Source organism: Eschrichtius robustus, chromosome 17 (genome assembly GCF_028021215.1).
Source record: "Eschrichtius robustus isolate mEscRob2 chromosome 17, mEscRob2.pri, whole genome shotgun sequence".
NCBI classification, from domain to species: Eukaryota; Metazoa; Chordata; class Mammalia; order Artiodactyla; family Eschrichtiidae; genus Eschrichtius; species Eschrichtius robustus.
Window position 1 is genome coordinate 44,878,029 of NC_090840.1, and position 22,566 is coordinate 44,900,594.

The following is a 22,566-nucleotide window of genomic DNA, read 5'->3' on the forward strand; positions in this document are numbered from 1 at the left end:
GTTAAATACCAGAATCTTTAGAACTGAGCTTTTCTTCAAGGTTTTCCTAGCAAACAAACTTTCTATTCACTCACAAACAGTTCAACAAAACAGCATTATAAAGGGATGGAATGAGACTCATATACTCCTTTGTTGTTTAAGAGAACTCTATATAGGCTCAGTGTGTTAAGATATCTCTTGGGGAAAACATGACTATTTTCTCAAAGTATAAACTTCATTTCTGCATATAAAGTACAGATTTTATTAGATGTTTCTGATTTCCAAAATAACAGTATTAGGATATGCCTCATTTTAGGCTTTAAAAAACTGCATAATAAAATAGTGTAAGTAGGTATAAAGCTAAAGCACAAAGCACGTAGGTATTTCTTTCTAGCATAAAGGAGAAGAGTGTCATGTTTCTTTCTGAACAGCTAAAAGGTTCCCAAAATTGTGCACTAGGTCACCCTAGTAAATTAACACGAGTGTCATATGACATTTTAAATTTTTGAGGAGAACACATCTGTTGGACACAACACAAAATGCTAGCTCGAGGTAGTTTACATTTTCAGTATTAGATAGCATTATATTCCTTCCCATGGCAGTGTATCTTTGCAAAACTGGATTTTCAGCAGTTGAAGTAAGTACTATGCAAAAAGCATAGTGGAACAGGAATACTGGCAGTGTTCAAGCTGATTCCAAGGTCTGAGAAGTTGTGCAGCAACCACCATTACTTGTTAAATTCTTATTAAGTTGCTTGGACCTAATTGCTTAATAAATGGAATCATTAGGCATTTCTTTTGGCCTAGGTGTATTGTGAAAAGACTACTGAAACAGTAAAGGGCAACATGAGCTGAGAAAGTATTGGGGACGTCTGTGGTATACGCAAGAAATACACTAAAACAAAAACGTTATTTCACTGTTCATTTTCTACCTAAGAGATTTTCTAAATAGTCATGTAAGAAGGGGAAAAAATATATACAAACATACAAAGTTTCGATTTTTATTGAAATCTTGTGTTAGGTATCAAACAAAATTTGCTTTCTTCAGATAAAAATATTCTCTCAGATGTATCCAGATAACTGCTAAGTCTAAATTGGTCCTCCAATGTCTTGTTTTATTTTTACTGTCCTCATGAAATGTTCATATACACTTAGGATGTTCCCCAAAAAATTTTTATCGTGTAAAGGACCGTACATGACGACCTCTACCACTGCCTCCACTAACAAACTTTCCTCTTGAGCCTCCACTGCCACTATTTGCACTTGCCCAGGAAGGCCCCAGTCCCCCACGACCTCTGGAAGCACGGTCACGAGGACTTGGGCGATAGCCTATAAAAGAAAAGAATATAATTTTCAGTTGCAACATCCTTTCCTTTCCCATTACATAAATACTAATCTACACCACCGAGCTCAAACCAAGACAGGGATTACTGTTTGCTCCTTTAAAACCCAAGTGCAAGTTCTGTGAATGTGCTGAAGACCACTGGGTTGTCCACTTTAAATAGGTAAATTGTCTAAACATAAGAATTACATCTCAAATAAAGCTGTTATTTTAAAAATGTCCATTTGGGACTTCCCTGGTAGTCCAATGGTTAAGAATCTGCACTTTCACTGCAGGGGCACAGGTTTGATCCCCGGTAGGGGAACTAAGATCCCGCATGGTGTGTGGTGCAGCCAAAAAAAACAAAAAATTTGCATTTGAAACCAAAAGCTACATCTGACCAGAATTTTGGACTTGACACAGGAATGTTTTAGGGGGGGGAAAAAAGGTTATATGCTTACATACACAAGACAATACTGTAAACAAAAACAGAATACAGTGGACCCTTGAACAACTCAAGGGTTAATCCAAGTATAATTTATAATTGGCCCTCATATCCAGAGGTTCCTCTGCAACCTCGATTTCAACCAACCGTGGATCCTATTTATTGTTAAAAATATCCCCATATAAGTGGACAACCCTTGCAGTTCACACCTTCATTGTTCAAGAGTCAACTTGTATACTCTATGAAGACATCTCGGTTTACTTTGGTCAAAAAGGTACCTTAAGGAATGATTTTCCTTCTTTATTGAACTATAAAAAAACAGCACATCAACATGGAACTACTCATTATACACACACTGTTCAGAATCTAAAATTCTGAGTATTTATACAGAAGATGTACACTGGGCACTCACTCACAGAAATAAAATTAAATTGACTTTAGAATTATATGTCTACATTCTAAAATATTCTCTCCCAAAATGAGAATATATGACATTCAACAATCTCCCTCTCAGAATTATCAAGTAAGAACGTGTACCTGTAGAACTAAGTGGTCGTAATGGTGGAAGAGGGCCCCTGTTAAAATTGCTCTGGCCTCCACGACTTTCATTGTAAGTTCCTCGGGGAGTATTCTGAGCACTCCAACTGGAGCCTCTTGTTCCCTCCCGACGACTGTAGTTTCCTAAACATAGGCAACATGATCAAAATCTACTTTTTCCACAACTTCAACTGGATTAAGGAAGATATGACATGTTCTTCTTAATTTTCAAAAGCAACGGAAGAGAAACTATGAAATTTTGTACATGGAATAAAGGTAGAGGGGCAGCATCGTATGTAGTCAGAAGCAGAGGCTCTGGAGCCAGACTGCCAGGGTTCAAATACTGGTTCTGCCACTTAAATTTTATGTGTCCTGGTCAGGTAACTGACAAGTTTTCTCTTCTGTTAAGTGGGGCTACTAAAAGAACCTATCTCATGGGGTTGATAAGAGTATTACATGCAAAGTGCTTAAAACAGTTCCTAACAAAGTTGTGTGTTTATTATTAATGTAAACACCTTTTCTCTTTTGCTCCCACCCTCTTAACTCAGAAGCATGAAAACATGTGATCAATCCACTAGTAAAATATAATTTCTGTAAGTTTATATTTTAGAACTCAGATTCTAAAATCTTGAAAAATTTAAAACAGATTAAATATAACATTAGGAAGCAAGTAGATAAGAGAATCAATGGTGAACTACACAGAACAATCCTAAGGGAACTGTTGATAAATACAACTGTGAAAATAATGTATGGAGTATGCATATTATTCAGAAAGGATAAACACAATTCTCAACGTAAAAAGGAAAATAATTAGCCAATACTTCTTTTAAAATCATCACTAAATATGCAATTAATCAAAAGTTAAATTAAAAAATGATTTTTTTCCTATACAATAAAGGACTTTGCAAATAGTACCATTGGCCTAGAGCCAGATTAACACTAGTAACAGAAAAATACTTTATCTGAATTGCTTCTATTCAAATCACGTCTATTCAATATTCTAATATTAGAATAATTCATTAGAAAACATACATAATTCATTACCTTTTGAAGCAGGTGGTGTAAAAAACCTATTCTGACTGTGAAAAGCACCCCGTCCTCCCCGATTGCCTGAAAATCCACCCCGAGAAGAAATCTTCTGAGATACTTTGAGTGGCCGTTTTGGTGGGGGTATTCCATCTTGAGGGACCACTTCTTTACTTTCGGCTGCAACAAAGTCATCCACATGCATAGATGGTGGTCTGCTTGTGTTCTGTTTTCTCTGACGAAAAATATCATGGGGTCGTATACCCTGTCCAAATCCTCCTCTGCCCCTTCCTCTTGGTGGTGGCACAACATGGGCTCGTTTGGCAGGTTCAATGTATTCAGATTTTCCACTATGAAAACAAAAATACTGCATGAAAACTTTCTCCTTTACACATTTCCAGTGAAAATATAAGCCAATCTTTGCAATACTGAAAACTACATATCAATTATTTCTTATCCCAATTTTGTTAAATTTGCAAATATCTCTATGACTTTCCAGGGAAATACAACAAAACTAGCTAAGAATGGTACTCACATTTTATTGATATGACTAACAATTTTTTTTAAATAATCCAGTTTGCTCTTTTTCAAACCTTCTGAACTCTCATTAAGTACAACAATATAATAAGTGTACCAGGTATGTCCTGGCCAAATTACTATCTTTTAAAAAACTCAAAACAATATTCATGACTCAAGTATTATGTCAGCTTCCTTTCTCCTTTAATAGTCATGTGTCTATGAAAACACATTAAAATAAGTAAGCTTACTCGACCCCAACCAAGATCTTTATTAAAAGAAATTTTACCTTGAAGTTATAAAGGTCTCATTCTTGTGCTTCCCAAGTTTGAACCCTTTAGTAGTCTTGGTTCTTCCTGGAGATGATGGTTCCGACAAAAACGAGCGCTCTAATTCCGAGTGCAAGTCAAAGTCACTACAACATTTTTCAGAGAGCTCAATCAAGTCAACCTTTACCTGCAGTCATAAAAATGAAACAAAATGAAAGATATATCTTAAATGTAACTGTTAATGTGACATTACACTTTAAATGTACTATTAATATATCATTTGATTACAGGGATTCTTATCTCCTATAAACTATATTTGAGTCTCATAATAAAATAAATTATAGGTCCTTCATCGTTTCAAAAAGCAACACCATTGGTAGTTTTTAAAAAAATACCTTAGGAATTCAGCTGCTTTCACTTGGGGGTGGGGTGGGTAGCACTCCTCCTCACAGAAGGGCTATTAGTCTGGGAGACCTCTGCTGCCTGACAAGGATCTCAGCATTTCTCTATATAAAGTAACAATGGAGTATCTCCAGAACTTTTCCAAAATAATCTGAAAATAACATACTCCACAAGCCTTGTATAGTCACTACATATTATAAAAGGATTCTGTGCCACAGATCGCCTAGTTTTATGAATTTAATGAGGTTCCAACCTAAGTCAACTTTCAGAAGAATGAAAATTATGTTTAAGTGTTATTCAAATTAATCAAACCTAAAAGACCAAAAATTTCCCTAAACCCCAAAAGGTCATAACCATCATCTCAAGACAGCTGTGATTCAACATAGTTAGAACACAAATATTTTCAACCTGTGATGCCAAATATGGTAGCCACTAATTACGAGTGCCTACTTAAATTTAAATTAATTAAATCAAAATAAAATTCAGTTCCTTAGTCACATTAGCAACATTTATTTCATTGCTCAAAAGTCACATGGGGCTAGTGGCTAACTGGACAGGGCAGATTACAGAACATTTCTCTCACTACAGTTCTAAAGAATCACTGAACAACTTACACTAAAGAAAAAAACTTGTTTAATGCAATTTTAATTCAATTGCATGTGATATTTTAAAGAAGGAAAAGGAGTCCTCAATACACCAAATACACCTTAAATGTGAAGCAAATCATTCTTTTAGCTTTATTGTACATAATGAATACTAGCATTTTTTGGACCAGGGAATATCCAAATATATTTCTTTCTTGGAGTAACCACTCTTCTTCTGGAGTACCCTTCCTCTTGATTTACAAATAAATCTGATGTTATCAAAAAATATATATATTTTTTTAAATCAAGAAAAAACAATATATGGTACAATAAGATGTGACTGAAATCATCCTCCCTATGAGAATCATTAAACAGACTGCATTAAAATCTTTAACTATACTTTTACCTATTCAGTATTACGTTAAAGAACGTCAATTTGGATTCATACTATATTATTTTAACAAATGTATTTTTTACATTTCCCCAAATTAAGAGCAGATACCACAACAGAGCAGATTCCTCCCCTTAAACCCAAATATAGGAATTAATTATAATTTTGTGGGATACTATTCTATACCCTACAAATATAAGAAACCAAAGTGCTTCAGAGTACTTATGCAAAAATGTGATTTTCCACTCATTCTCAAATATACAGATCACTAACTAGAAAGAGGCAAAATAGGTAGCATAAAAAAACGAAGAGTCCTGGACACCATTAAGTGGGCAACTGACGTAAAAATAATGCAGTACTAGTCCCGAGACAGACTTTTAACAGTCATATAATATGTAATCTATTTTAGTCCTAACAATATGCAAAGAAACAAAAAAATCAGCAGAATTTTTTCCTAAATATTTAGTAATAAAATTACTTATACCAAATCCAGATCTGTATCAATCTCTTCAGCCTGAAATGGAGTGAACCACATAGATTTCAACTGATCATCCATGACATCAGCTAGCACATATGCAGTTCTAGAATAGAGAAAGTATTTTTTAAAAAGCAGAATTCCAAAATTAAATATTTTAGCTTAACTTGTAAGTAAAACATGTGAACAGCACAATTAAAAATATTACCCTCTAAAAGTATTAGTAAGATTAGCACTTAAAAAGACTCCTTCGAGAAGCTATCTAAGAATTAAGTATCCTGGGCTTCCCTGGTGGCGCAGTGGTTGAGAATCTGCCTGCCAATGCAGGGGACACGGGTTTGAGCCCTGGTCTGGGAGGATCCCACATGCCGCAGAGCAACTAGGCCCGTGAGCCACAACTACTGAGCCTGCGCGTCTGGAGCCTGTGCTCCACGACAAGAGAGGCCGTGACAGTGAGAGGCCCCCGCACCGCGATGAAGAGTGGCCCCCACTTGCCGCAACTAGAGAAAGCCCTCGCACAGAAACTAAGACCCAACACAGCCAAAAATAAATGGATAAATAAATAAATAATAAAAATAAGGAATTCCTTTAAAAAAAAAAAAAAAAAAAAAAAGAATTAAGTATCCTTAAAAATCAGTAACTTGGAAATTAATCCTGTTGTGACAAATTTTGATCTTTCAATAAAATAAAACAGAGCCCTGGCTTTATTCCCAAAAAGCCAAGTTTATATAACACTGTACCGATGTGCAATTTTTCTAAATTTAGAGAATAATTCCATCATACTAAATATTCATTCTGCTCTAAAAGGACAGTGCTCCAAAGATCAAGAGGCATATCCTCTAGGCCAGGGATCAGTAAACTATGACCCCCATTCTGCCAGCCTGTTTTTGTACAGCCTGCAAGCTAGGAATGGTTTGCACATTTTTAAAGCTTTTTTAAAAAAACAAAAGAAACAAGCAAAAAGCTATAGAACTATATGCAACGGAGACTGAATGTGGCCTGCAAAGTCTAGATTTTTTATTATCTAGCCCTTAGAGAAAAATAAGTTGCTGGCCCTCTCTAGATCCCAGCCATTAAATATACAGTATCTATTCAACCACAAAACATTGCTTGTTTTACCTATTGTTAAATAGATTCTGGAGAGATTCTGGAGCTGAAAGTACTGGTTCTACATCCTGGTCACCAAGAGGTAAAGGATCACCTGATGACTCCAGCATCTGCTTAAGTCCAACCACATTGTCCAACAAAGAATCCAGATTGTCATCATCTTTTGAATGCTCCTAGATACAAACAAAAGCAGAATAAGAAGGTGGAGGTAAAACCTGAACATTTATGCCCATCATCTACTGACTCTTTAGTAGAAAAGGTGGTATTATTTCGCTACTAAGAAATTTGGAACACCATCAAGAAATTATCAACTTAACATTAAACATATTAAAATAAAACAAACACCAAAAACGATTGTTGTTATTTCTAAAGAGTGGTAGCAGGGGGCACCCTGCATTCAAACAATAGATAATTCAAAAAGTACTGCCTTCATGTACTCCTTAAAATTCATAATAGTATGGGGACTTCCCTGGTGGCACAGTGGTTAAGAATCCGCCTGCCAATGCAAGGAACACGGATTCAATCCCTGGTCTGGGAAGATCCCACATGCCGTGGAGCAACTAAGCCCACGTGCCACCAACTACTGAGCCCATGCGCCGCAACTACTGAAGCCCGCGTGCCTAGAGCCCGTGCTCCCCAACAAGAGAAACCACCACAATGAGAAGCCCACGCACCACAACGAAGAGTAGCCCCCGCTCGCCGCAACTAGAGAAAGCCCGCGCACAGCAACGAAGACCCAATGCAGCCAAAAATAAAACATAACAAAATTTTTAAAAAAATTCATAATAGTATGGAAGACTTCACTACAAATTATTAATTCAGAGTATAAATACCCAACTGAGAGTTCACTATTTTAAAAAGTCACTAAGAAAACTTGTACAAGTCAAACTGAGAAGAAAATATGTCTTGGGAATGAGCTCTTCTTATTTTGTTTTGTTTTGTTTTTTTACCAAAACAAGCTTCTCTAGTTCAAGGAACAAATTTTCTGGACTTTCTTCTTTGCTTTGTAGAAGCTGTTTTAACTCTGCAGCATTAATACTCATCGTCCGTGATGGATGAGCTCCCTCTACTTCCATGAGACCACTATCATCTCCACAACATCCCTGTAAATGTCACACACAAGTTAAATTTGAGAGCAGAGAAATTTGCAAAATGCTTCCAAACTTACTCAGATATTTAAGACTGCTGCAATCTTCCCCTCAATGTTTTGTTTTTACATCAGTATGAATGGCTAGTTTTAAGAATGCCAGCTCAAGGCTGAAACAAGTTTTCTTTGAGTTAAGACTCACAAAATAAATAGGTAAACACTTGTATTCAAATTACTGGCACCAAGATTTCTCAACAAAAATATCCAATGACAAATACACTGGCACTTGCAGGAAACTTAATACATTAATTGATACTCAAGTTAATAAAATGCCTGCTATAACAGAACTAATGGAAGCTGAATTTGTTTTTTTCTGGAGATAAGGCAAACAACTAAAGAAAACAGTAACTATCATATTTAAGACTATGTGCAGTCATACAGAAAGTTAACATTTTCTGCTTTAAAAAGTATGCCACATAATAAAATGAATATGGGAATGGTGAAAAAAATTCACCAGGCAAAACAAATCTCAGTTCATGACAATAAATCCATCCATATTGTCACATATGAAAGAACACTTTAGTTTCAAATCTTCAGAACACAGCCCTGTTTTAAATGGCTCAACATGAATATTGGTCCTACCAATACAGACGTAAGAGTCAGTATTTTTAAATTAACAGTAACAATTAAAATTTGTTTGTAACTCCTACCATTTGTCCTATAACTGGACACATTTTGGTGAAAACTAAATGAAAATTGTTCTTCACAGATTCCCACTCAAACTGATACTGTGCTTGAAGCACACTTGTTCCTTTCAGAAAACACTAGACTGAGGAAGTCATTTACATTGTACTAAGGAAGAGGACATACAGTTTTAATAAGAAATTCAATAAGCCATTATGTCTACAAGGGTTTTAACTGCTCTGTTTAGAGGTAGCAATGAAGACTAGGTTGACGATGGTCTACTTCATGTTTTATTTTTAAAAAATTAAGTTAAATGGGTTAAAAGCAATCAAAATGCACTAACAGACTGTGAAGAGTTATCTTTAAAGGACCTGTCCTCTACATGTTGTTAAAATGTATGAATTACAGACTAAATTTATTTTATAGAAATAAGTATATTAACCAGGATACAAATTATCAAGGCATCTATCTGACTTCTTTCCTCACTCTTAGTTATTCTTACCACTTTAACCAGAGGTGGGAAGTTCAGTTTAGCTGAATCAGAAAGTATTATAATGATTATTATTTTTAAAGGTCAGGGAAAACAGAAGAAAATAATCAGTTTTTTAAAAGAGAGGGGAAAAACTATAAACTAATTAAAATATTTGGAATGATGTAAAATTTTCATCTCTCTCTACTACCTTGCTTTTTCATTATTATACACAGAAAACAGTTTTAAACAACATAAAACGCATTTTAAATTCTAATCTACCTACTTGCTATTAAAAGTAGTCTTAGAAAATCTAAGGTCAAATTTAGCACAATTTGATGTTTTCTATATATACATTACTGTGAGAAGTAATAAAAGAATTTTTAAGGAGATTTTTTAAGCTACAAAGTTATTTCAGAAAAATGAAAATTCTATCAAATTTGTTTGTGATACCATTTCAAATCTCCTTAATCATTTGTTAAACGCTTCAACTATTAAACCATACAAGACACTGTACAATTACACTGGGAAAAAGCTAGTAAGACATGGTCTCTGACCTAAGTGACCTAACAGTCAGATAGTGGAGTAGGAAATGGTAAATAGGCATACAAATGATCTATAAAAAGAAATCATTCAATAACATGCTGTGAAGTGTACAGAAAGAAAAGTAATATCAAAAGGCTTCACAAATTGGGATGCATTAAAATAGGCACTACAAATAGGCACTATAAATAGGCATAGTTTGACCAGGGAGGGAGGGAGGGAGGGAGGAAGAGAGGGAGAGGGAGAGGGAGAGGGAGAAGGAGGGGGGCGGGGAGAGAGGGAGGGAGAGAGAGAGAGAGAGAGAGAGAACAACAAACTAAGAGAAGCATGGCCAAGGAGATACATATAGTAGATGAGACTTACGGACAATGGCTCCCAGTAAGGGAGAAGTGTTTGCAAAGGTAGCTTTTTGGCCATACAGTGAATAGTCTTGAATGCCATGCTAAAAAGTTTGGAATTTATTCTACAGATATGAAAAGGTATTGTAGGGCAGAGTGATATGATCTGATGTCTGCTTTAGGAAGTTATGAACTCACACAGAACTATTCAGAATGTACCAAAGAAGTAAATGTTTGGAAGGAAACTGGAGAGAAGGCTGATACAGTACTCTGCAAGAAAATATCAATAAACAGCTAAGAGTTATACAAAAACTGAATATAAATTCTGGAGTGGAAAAGTACAATGAATGAAACAAAAAATTCACTAGAGGGACTTCCCTGGCAATTCAGTGGTTAAGACTTTGCCTTCCAATGCAGGGGGTGTGGGTTCAATCCCTGGTTAGGGAGCTAAGATCCCACATGCCTCTTGGCCAAACAACCAAAACATAAAACAGAAGCATTATTGTAACAAATTCAAAAAAGACTTGAAAACTGGTCCACGTCAAAAACAAATCTTTTTAAAAATATACATTCATTCATTCATTCGTTTATTTATTTATTTATTTGGCTGTGTCAAGATCTTTAGCTGCGGCATGCAAACTCTGAGTTGCAGCATGTGGAATCTAGTTCCCTGACTAGGGATCAGACTCTGGCCCCCTGCACTGGGAGCATGGGGTCTTAGCCACTGGACCACCAAGGATGTGCCTTCCCCAAAAAAAATCTTAAAAAAAAAAAAATACACTAGAGGGGCTCAACAGCAGATTTGCGCTGGCAAAAAAAAAAAGAATCAGCGAACTTGAATAGGGTCAACTAAGATTATCCATTTTAAGGAACAGAAAGAAAAAAGAATGAAGAACAAGCATAGCCTCAGAGACTTGTGAGGTACCATCAAGAGCACCAACACACACATAATAAAGAGTCTCAGAAGAAGAAGAAAGAAAGAGTCAGAAAAAAATATCAAAAGAAATAATGACTGAAAACTACCCAAATATGATGAAAACATTACACTTTCAAGAGGATCAACAAACTCCAAGTAGAATGAACTCAAAGAGATCCACTCTTAGACACATCATAATCAAACTGTCAAAAGCCAAAAAAAAAAAAGAGAGAATCTTGAAAGCAGTAAGAGAGAGGTGTCTCAACTAATAAAATATTAACAACTGATTTATTGTCAGAAACCACGGAAGGCAGAATGCAATAGGAAAACATATTCAAAGTGCTGAAAGAAAAACACTATCAACAAAGAATTCTATAACTGACAAAACTATCCTTCAAAAATGAGGGAGAAATAAAGACATTCTCAATTCTTTTTTTTAAGTGAGAGAGAATCCGTGACTAGCAAACCTACTCTACAAAAAATACTAAAGGGAGTCCTGCTCAGTGACGTGAAAGGACATTAGACAGTAACCTGAACCCACATGAAGAAACAGTGTGTCAGTAAAGGCTAGGTAAAAGGCAGTATAAATGTATTTTTGTTTGTAACTCTCTTCTTCTCCTATCTGAATTAAAAGACAACAGAATAAAGCAATAATAATAAAACCGTGAAGATGGGCTCACAATGTATAAAAATGTTAATTAGTATGATAAGAGCACAAGGGAAGGGAACAAAGCTATATTGTAGCAGTTTTTGTACACTACTGAAATTATGTTGGGATTAATCAGAAAGAGACTATTAAATTAAGGTGTTAAATGTAGTATCCAGGGCAACCACTAAGAAAATAACTTTTTTAAAAAAGGTAAGAGAAAAAGGAAATTAAAACAGCACAGTAGAAAACATCTGTTTAAAGCAAAAAAAAAGAGATAAAGAAAAACAAAAAGATATGTAGGAAGTAAAGAGCAAAACAGCAACATAAATCCTACCTATCAATAATTAAACATAAATGGTTTGAATATACCAATCAAAAGGGAAAAATTGGCAGAATGTAAAAAAACAAAACAAAACATGATCCAACTATGCTGTCTATAAGAGACACACTTTAGATTATAAAATACAAATAGGCTGTACGTAAAAGGGCATGAAAAAATATACCATACAAACAATAACCAAAATAAAGCTAGAGTGGCTATACCAATAATACAAAATAAATGTTTAGACGAAAGCTATTACTAGAGACAAAGAAGGACATTTTATAACAACAAAAGGGTTGATCCATCAGGAAGATATAACAATTATGAACATATATGCACCTGACAATAGAGCCCGGAGATGCATGAAACAAAAACTGACAGAAGTAAAAGGAGAAAGAGACAATTCAACAATAGTTGGAGACTTCAGTACCTCACTTTCAGCAGTGGATAGGACAACTAGACAGAAAAGCAACAAGGAAACAGAAGGCTTTAACAACTATAAACCAATACTCCTAACAGACCTGTATAGAACATTCCTCCAAATGGCAGCAGAAGACACCTTCCTCTCAAATGCACATGAAACATTCTCCAGGATAGAAAATACCCCTAGGTTGTAAAAGTAGCCTCAATAAATTTAAATGGATTGAAATCATACAAAGTATGGTCTTTGGCCACAACGAAATAAAACCAGAAGTCAATTACAGAAGGAAATTTGGGAAATTCACAATTATGTGGAAATTAAACACACTCTTAAATAACGAAGGGGCCAAAGAAGAAGAAAAATTAGAAAATATTTGGAGATGAACAAAACCAAAAACATGACATACCAAAGGCAGTGCACAGAGGGAAATTTATAGCTGTAAATACTTATATTAATAATGAAGAAAGATCTCAAATCAATAACCTAACCTTCCAAGTTAAGAAACTAGCAAAAGAAGAGTAAACTAACCCCAAAGCAAGTAAAAGGAAGGAAACAATAAAGATTAAAGCAGAAATAAATAAAATAGAGACTAGAAAATAGAAGAAAACCAAAGAAATCAAAATGTGGTTATTTAGAAAGATCAACAAAACTGACAAACTTTCAGCTAGACTAACAAAAGGGGAGAAAAAAGGAGAGAAGACTTAAATTATTAAAATCAAGAATGAAAAAAGTGCCATCATTAACAACCTTACAGACATAAAAAAAGTTTATAAGGAAATACTATAAACATTTGTGTACCATCAAGTTAGTCATGTAGTTGAATGAAGAGAAACAAATTCTTAAAAAGACACAAACTACTGAAACTGACTCAAGAAGATACAGAAAATCTGAACAGATTTATAAGTAAAGCTATTTAATTAGTATCAAAAACACTTTCCACAAAGAAAAGCTCAGGTGGCTTTATTGATGATTTCTACCAAATGTTTAAAGAATTAACAACAATCCTTCACAAACTTCCAAAAAATAAAAGAGGAGAGAATACTTCCTATCTCACTCTACATAGGCCAAAGATATCACAAGAAAGCTACATACCTATATCCCTATTGAATATAGACCCCAAATTCCTCAATAAAGCAAAGCAAACTGAATCTAGCAACATATCAAAAAGATAGTACACAACGAACAAGTGGTATTTATTCCAGCAATACAAGGTCAGTTCAACATGTAAAAGGCAATCAATGTAAAATATAATACAGAGAAAAACAACATGATCATTTATTTCAATAGACACAGAGAAAGTATTTAATATCCAACATCCTTTCATGATAAAAACACTCAGTGAACTAGGAATAGAAGGGAATTTCTTTGACCTGATAAAGGATATCTATGAGTAACCATAGCTAACATCGTATTTAATGGTGAAAGATTGAAAGCCTTCCCCCTAAGATTAGGAACAAGACAAAGAGGTCAACTCTTGCTACTTTTATTCAACATGCAATGGAGGTTCTTGCTAGGACAATAAAGCAAGAAAAAGAAATAAAAGGTATCCAAATTGGAAAGGAAGAAGTTAGACTATGGCTATTTGTAGATGACATCCTTGTATTTAGAAAAGTCTAAGGAAACCACTAAAAACACTTTCAGAACTAATAAACAAGTTCAGCAAGGTTTCAGGACACAATATCAATATATGGAAATCAATTGCATTTCTAAACACTAGCAAAGAACATTCAGAAATGAAATTAAGGAACAATTCCATTTACAACAGCATTTTTTAAATTCCCAATTTAATTAGAGGCATAAACTTAACAAAAGAGGTACAAGACTTATACATTGAAAATTACGAAACATCACAGAAATATAGACAACCTAAATAAATGGAAAGCCATGCCATGTTCATGAATATGAAAACTTAATAGTACTAAGACAGTTATATTTCCAAAATTGACCTACAGACTCAATACAATCCCTATCAAAATCCCAGCAGTCTTTTTGCAGAAATTGACATAGAGATGGAAAAGGAGATTAGTGGTTGCCAGGAGCTAGGGGAAAGAAGGAATGGAGAGTTTCTGTTAATGGGCACACAGAGTTTCTTTGTGGAGTTATGAAAACATTCTGAAATTAGATAGTGGTGATGGCTGCACAATTCTATGAGTATACTAAAAACCACCAAATTGTTTAAAAGGGTGAATTTTATGGGATGTTATGAAAATGTTATGCAAAAAGGAGCAAAAAGGAGAAACCAAGGTAACAGCAGTGAAATACAACATAAGGAATGAAGTATGAAAGGTTTTGTGAATGAAACTGACAAGAATGAGCAGCTGCTGAAGATGGTGAACAAAAGGGGGAAAGCTAGCCAGTGTTCATGGTTTCTAACTTGAAGGTCAGGAAAGATCAATGGTATAAAAGCAGGGCACATGAAAGATGAACCAAGTTCACGGGGAAAGGTAACAAATTTGATTTTTGATATTCAGAGATTCTAACCACTAGAACGCAAGGGTAGACAGGAGAGGGAAACACAGAAGAGGGAAAAGGAATCAGGGAGGTTATTAAAAGGGGTAAGATCTACCTCATAGATAGAAATGAAGTGATACAGGGGTACATTTTCCTCTGATTAAGGAAGAACACAACAGAGCAGAAAGAACAGGGAAAGAACCTAAGGGAGAGGGAAAGAATTTAGAAATTAAACAGGGTGGCATTGATCTTCTCAATGAAGGAAGTAAGAAAAGCAAATGCATTGATGAGGGATGAATAAAAGCATTAATTAGCAGTCCTGAGGGCCCAGAAGAACCTGGACAGCATGAATGAACACTGGTTAGTGGTTTCTGATTAGAAACTGTTTAACTGATGACATGTTTAAGAAAACTGTCCTGCAACAGGCATGGGTCACACTCTCACTGGCTCTCTTTCTGCCACCATCTTGGCTCCACGTTCCCCGCACAAAATGCCTGGTGAAGCCACAGAAACCATCCCTGCTACAGAGCAGAGTTGCCACAGTCCCAGGGTGAGACAGGGTCTGGAACAGAATCTGATAGTGATGAATCAGTACCAGAGCTTGAGGAACAGGATTCTACACAGGCAACCACACAACAAGCCCAGCTGGCAGCAGCAGCTGAAATCAATGACGAACCAGTCAGTAAAGCAAAACAGAGCCAGAGTGAAAAGAAGGCACAGAAGGATATGTCCAAACTGAATCTTCGACAGGTTACAGGGGTTACTAGAGTCACTATCCGGAAATCTAAGAATATCCTTTTTGTCATCACAAAACCAGAAGTATACAAGAGCCCAGCTTCAGATACCTACATAGTTTTGGGGGAAGCCAAGATCGAGGATTTACCTCAGCAAGCACAGTTAGCAGCTGCTGAGAAATTCAAAGTTCAAGGTGAAGCTGTCTCAAACATTCAAGAAAACACACAGACTCCAACTGTACAAGAGGAGAGTGAAGAGGAAGAGACTGATGAAACAGGTGCGGAAGTTAAGGACACAGAATTGGTCATGTCACAAGCAAATGTGTCAAGAGCAAAGGCAGTCCGAGCCCTGAAGAACAACAGTAATGATACTGTAAATGCTATTATGAAATTAACAATGTAACCATCTGAAAAGAGGGCCTTTTTTTGGTGTTTCAAAAGAGTAACTGCCGCTGGGTTGGAAATCTGTACTGTTTTTATCATTAATAAAGTTATGGCTTCTTGTTGGATGAAAAAAAGAAAAAGAAAAAAAAAATCTGTCAAACTGATTTATTAACAACATGTCACTTAGCATCTGGTAAAACTAATAAGTGGCCTTCCATCAAGTAAGACACTAAAATCTCTTTAGAGCAGCTACAGTCCTACTGTTAAGTACACCAATCTTTCAGAATCAAAGCATCTGGTAAATTTAACCACTTTAATAAACTACATATGACACAGAACAAACAATAATTTGCCAATAAAATTGGCACAACAATAACTACAAACACAACAGGCAGCCAAGAAGGGCTTACTGGAGGAAATATTCTCAATATAAATTGTATGCCTAAGAGAAATATACTAAACAGTAAATTTAATTTTTTCTTATGAAATCATCACATACATTTATTTTGGTTATACTGTACTAAACAGGTCCTCTATAACTCTTTCTAAACAGAAATCTTAATTATGAGCTGCATTTCTTAAATCAATGTTGACAGAGTATCAAACCCATAGGATGTTAACAGCCACACACACACACACACATACACAGATGCACAAGTATTCTGCAGGCAATACATTTGGACAAAACTGGATTAAATTGCAGTAAAGCAAGTTTCTATTCATCCAGGGCCTTTTAGAGCTTTTAATATACTACTGTGCAGTTGAGCTCCATCTGGGGAGACATTTCCAAACTTATCTGACACTTTTTAAAGGCAGGCCTATTAAGTGGCTTCTAGAATTGTGTCCACAATATATACCACAATTTTGATAAATACTAATGAGAGAAATTTTTAATTAGATTTTAACAGTAAGATTTTAAAGCTGGGGAAATAATCTTTAATTCGTATCTATGATGGATCCAAAATACTCCAGTATAATAAACTTTACATTCACCCCAAAAATCACAACATCCAAAACAGAGCCAGTAAATGTACAATTAAGTGACAGTAAGTAAATACTTGATTAAGAGACTGATAAAACTTGACTATTCTGAGTGACCCTAGCAAGGTAACTCAATGTAAAGAATTAGGTAAAAAAATAAATGCACTATAGGTAGTATTTTTCACTCTTTTAAGAAAATGCAAATCATAGAGTATTCACAAATTAATAATGATGCCTAATAAATTAGAGTTCAATAAATTCTACTCTTAAACATCTACTTTTTTGATAAATCAAAACCCCGTACTTATAGTTGGGTGAGGACATAGAAAAAAACAGTACTGTTAGTTCCAAGTTCCAAAAAACGTTATTCCAAGATATTTTTGAACCCAAGCGATTTTTTTAACATATGTAAAAGTTTATAAGAAATACCAAATACATATATATACTTACCATTGTATCAGAATTAAGAATTTGTCTCATAAATTCCAAAAATGAAGATGCAAGTTCACCTGTGTCTTTACTAAATGTGCTGACCACTCGTTTCAGTAAACTATGCAGAGCATTACTGTTTTTCCTTAAAGCACTGTAAATAAAGAAAATAGGCAATTTCTTAAAATTTGAGCATATAAATCTAGTATAAGAAATGAACTATCTCGGGACTTCCCTGGTGGCACAGTGGTTAAGAATCCACCTGCCAGTGCAGGGAATGCGGGTTCGAGCCCTGGTCTGGGAAGATCCCACATGCCATCGAGCAGCTGAGCTCGTGTGCCACAACTACTGAGTCTGCGCTCTAGAGCCCGTGAGCCACAACTACTGAGCCCGTGTGCCACAACTACTGAAGCCCGCACACCTAGAGCCCATGCTCCGCAACAAGAGAAGCCACCGCAATGAGAAGCTCGTGCACTGCAACAGAGTAGCCACCATTTGCCGCAACTAGAGAAAGTCCACGCACAGCAACAAAGACCCAATGCAGCCAAAAATAAACAGTAAATTAATTAATTAATTTTTAAAAAATGAACTATATCAGTTCAGACAGCCTAAAATTTAGTAAAATTAAAATTTTACATTTCAAGAATGTAAAAAAGTACTTTGGTGTATCTGTCACACAAACCATTTAACAAAGCATTTTTTATAGTTGATATCTCCTTTTAAAGAAGATAAACTTCAAAAGCACTGAAAGAAAAAATTTCCCCCAATAATAAAGCTATAAAACTTAGCAAAATAAACTTGCAGGTTCCCTTTTCTACACTTTTTATAACCTGAGGATTTCTCTAACGTGAGGTTATAGCTGTCTCAAAAGCCTGACCAGAAAACCTAACTTATGTAACTACAAAGAATAATTATCTTTATGACATTGTAATCTGACAGAAAGAAATCAAGGGTACAGAGTAGGCGTCAGCAAACTTTCTATGTAAAGAGCCTGATGATAAATATTCTAGGCTTTACGGGGTTATACACAACTCAATCTGTTTCTCTCTACACAAAACATCAGTCTCAGTCACAACTACTCAACTGCTGATGTAGTGGGAAAGCAGCTGCAGACAACACATAAATACTGGCTATGTTCCAAGAAAGGCTGGATTTGGCCTGTGGCCCACAATTTACCAACCCCTGATATAAAGAGATTTCAGCATAAGAAACAATCATGATATGTATTCAAAATCATGACAATATACAGTCCTGCTAAAATTATCCTATGCATTTACACAGTTCATAGTTGATCAAAAGAAAATTTCAAGACTTGGGTAAAGCAATACAAAAGAGAGAAAGAAGACTCGTGCTCTTGAGAACTTTATAAAATAATGAAATGGACAAGGCACAACCAACAGGAATGAGATTAAATACAGAGATAATAACAATTAATGGAAAAAGCAAAGGTTCAAAATTGGACTACACCAATTACTAGCCTCTACTTATAACCTTAAGAAAGTGAACCTTACTTAGACGGTCTATCAAAAACTGGGGTCCACTACACACCTTTTAGAATGTCTACAATAAAAAAAAAAAAACTAGCAATACCAAAATCTGGCATTTTGTTGCTCAACTTACAGAGAAGTTGTCTATAAAAGGGTAGCACACTGGACTGCTGGGGTGATGGAGATAGCTCTGCATGGAAATGAGATGCTAGACACATGACTCTACACATTTGTCAAAATCCACAGAACTGTATATCATAAAACATGGGTGAGGTTACAAAGAAAGGGGGAAAGCTAGAATCAACCTTCTGATACTGTATTAGAATCAAAGTATCTGTATGGACTCATTTTAAAAAATACATACATACAGGGACTTCCCTGGTGGTCCAGTGGCTAAGATTCCATGCTCCCAATGCAGGGGGCCCAGGTTCGATCCCTGGTCAGGGAACTAGATCCCACACACTGCAACTAAGAGTTCACATGCCGCAACTAAAGACCCCGAATCCCACAACTAGACTCCACATGCCTCAACTAAAAGATTCCACATGCCGCAACTAAAGATACCGCAACTAAAGATGCTGCAACTAAGACCCAGCGCAGGCAGGCAGGCAGGCAGGCAGGCAGGCAGGCAGAAAGACAGACAGACAGACAGACAGACAGATAGATAAATGGAAAGATATTTTTAAAAAGTACATACATAAAATAAGTAGATGAAAAAATAAACGTAGATTTGTGTATACACATGATTTAGGACACATATATATTTCCCAGCTCTAGCCAACGAGAAGAACCAAAATCAGTAACACTAAGTTGAACAACAAAATAAAATAACAATAGTGTTCAATTATACAAGAAAAAATAGTCCACGAATCCATACTGACATACCCAAATAAGTAAATAAATGAGGGAAAAGTGATGAATTCTTTCTTACAGAAGGACAATTAAATGAGAAAGGAATGAGAAAAATAGGAAATCACTATTAGAACACCACAGTAATAACTGCCACATGCCAAGATTCACTGATGGATAGTAAAATGAGTGGACGAAAGTTTTAAGTAGACATAGGACATTTACATAGTCTCAAAGTATATTCTTCAAAATGTTTAGTACTTAAAAACGGAAAATTAGTAAGTTTACTGTGCAGAATCCTGGCAGACAGCACCTCAGTCAAGTGATCGAGGTTAATATTGTCACTAATACATGACGTATTTCCTGATATGATGTACTCAGAAAGGTACATTGCCTCTGTAGTATCCTTCTCAATAAAGCATAATCTCAATCTAATTATGAGAAAACATCAGACAAAACTAAATTGAGGGACATTCTACAAGCGCTCTCCAAAAATGTCAAGGTCATGAAAAATGAGGATACAGGAGACAAAGGATACATTAAAACTAAAAGCAATGTAGGATCCTATCTTGGATCCTGAAACAGAAAAAGAACATTACTAGAAAAACTGGTAAAACCTAAATAAATTCTGTATTTTAGTTAATAGTATTATGCCAAGCTTAGTTTCTTAGTTTTGGTAAATATTCAATGGTTATATAAGACATCAACATAAGGGTAAGTTGGATGAAGGGTATATCTGAACTCTGTACTATTATTTTTGTAATTCTTCTTAACGTCTAAAATTATCTCAAAAAATTTTTTTTCCTGAGTGGGGCCTTCTTCAGGACTAGATGAAAAGTATATAGTGATCTGTTTATTTAAAAAGCCAGATCATACTACACCTCTGCTCAAAACCTTACAATGGCCCTTATAAATAACTCTAGAGGCCCTTGATGATCTGCCCTCCACACACCCACCCATTACTTCTCTGACCCTAGGCCCTATCATTTTTCTCCTTGCTTACTCACTTTAGGAGCAACCACCATGGCCTCAAGGCCTTTTCTCAGACAAGTTAGGCATGCTATTTGCAATTGCTCTCCCCCAGGATATTAACATGTTTCACTCACCTCCCTCAGTTCTTTGTTCAAGGGCTACCTTCTCTGTGAGGACTTCCCTGATCACCTCCCCATACTTCAAATGACAACTCTCACCCTCACTTTGGCACTCACTATCCCTCTGCCCTACTTTATGTTTTTCTGTAACATACTATGTATTTTATTTACATGTTTAGCATCTGTCTACCTCTAATAGAACGAAAGCATCAAGAAGACAGGGATTTTTTTTTCTTTTTAATTAAATCCCCAGCACCTAGAACAGTGTCTGGCCCAGAGAAGAGGGCATTCAATAAATATTTGTGGACTAAATGACTTGTATTCCTTCATAATGTCTACTATGAACCAGGTTCTAGGTGCTGGTGGGAGTACAGTCAAGAAAACAGTCCCTGTCCTTGTGCAGCTTACATTCTAGTGAGGGAGACAACCAAATAAGCAATAAGTCTACATAATGTAATGTCAAACAGTATAAATACAGTGAAAAATATAAGGGGAATAAGGAATGGGGACACAAAGGATAGGCTATTTTAGACAGGCATTTAGACAGGAAATATATTGATACAGATACCTGAGTGAAGTGAGGAAATAAGTCCTAGAAGAATCTAGGGGAAAAGCATTTAGGAAAAAAAAAAGTCTGGAGGTAGGAACGAGCCTGAAAGGGAGCAAAACTGAGGATAAAAGAGCTATGAGATAAGTCAAAGAGATAAGCAAGGGTCAGACTGTATAGAGGCTTAAAGATCATTATAGAGTTTGAATTTTATTTGCAGTGCAACAGGAAGCCCTAAGAAGGATTTAAGCAAAACAATGACACGTATACTGTTTTAAGTTTAAAAAGATCAGTCTGAGTGCTAAGAAAATGTATTTTAGGGGGACAATAGTTGAAGTAAGAAGAGAAGATTGGAGACTACTGCAATGGGTCATGAAAGAAAAGAGTGGACTGGATAGGGGTGGTAACTATGGAGGTGCAGAAGGGTCATCAGATTCAGCAGGTATTTTGGAAACATAATGAACCGGACTTACTGATGGACTGGATGTAGGGAGTGAGGAAAAGAGAAGAATCAAGAATCTTGAAGTTTAACATTTACCAGGACAAGCAGGACAGACCCATGTCTGAAGCAAGAATATCAAGAGCTCTGCTTTAGGTTCAGTTTGGATGCCCATTAGATAGCCAAGTAGAGATGTCAAACAGATACATGGGTTACTTGGAGCTTAGCAGAAAGATCAGAGCTAAAGAAAGAAACGGGAATAGGTTATGGTGACTTACATGAATCTAGCAGAGCCAACGACATCACATATCATGCTACGGCAGAGGTATGCAAAGGGTATTTGTGAGAGCACCTAACCCAGCTAGGAATGGAGGAATCAAGGAAAGCTTTTTGGTTTTCTTGTATGTGTAATGTATGAGTCGTAAAGGATATAGAGTAAATATCCAGGCAATAGGAAAAAGGACATTCAAGAAGTAAAATTTAAAGAGTTTTTGGTGAGAGACTGGGAGGTGGTGGGGGGGAGAACTTGGATGTTCAGGAGGTGCCATCAACTGAGAGAGAATACAGGAGAATAGACAGACTAAGCAGGTGGAAAAGGTAGCAGCCAGCACCAAGCACAGTAGCTGGAACATAAGTTTTCAACCAATGTTATAAGAATTAATGAGAGGTACAAATACATGTTTCCTAATCCTTT

At 35.8% G+C, this 22,566-nt stretch overlaps 1 protein-coding gene and 1 pseudogene across 2 annotated transcripts in view; one reads left to right on the forward strand and one right to left on the reverse strand.

The window, feature by feature from the left end:
• Positions 1-965: 965 nt before the first annotated feature.
• The window catches only part of VIRMA (vir like m6A methyltransferase associated), a 60,625-nt gene continuing 39,024 nt past the window's right edge, over positions 966-22,566 (reverse strand). The window contains exons 17-24 of one of the 2 annotated variants that reach the window (XM_068525417.1): positions 17,481-17,613; positions 8,002-8,154; positions 7,064-7,224; positions 5,954-6,050; positions 4,113-4,279; positions 3,326-3,657; positions 2,282-2,425; positions 966-1,307 (exon numbers count right to left, since the gene is read on the reverse strand). In XM_068525417.1, the coding sequence (XP_068381518.1) occupies positions 1,153-1,307; positions 2,282-2,425; positions 3,326-3,657; positions 4,113-4,279; positions 5,954-6,050; positions 7,064-7,224; positions 8,002-8,154; positions 17,481-17,613 (1,342 nt within the window). In that variant the 3' untranslated portion in view covers positions 966-1,152. The remainder of the gene's footprint in view (positions 1,308-2,281; positions 2,426-3,325; positions 3,658-4,112; positions 4,280-5,953; positions 6,051-7,063; positions 7,225-8,001; positions 8,155-17,480; positions 17,614-22,566) is intronic. The other variant, XM_068525418.1, reaches the window with a different exon arrangement.
• On the forward strand, positions 15,422-16,073 carry LOC137751233 (nascent polypeptide-associated complex subunit alpha pseudogene; annotated as a pseudogene).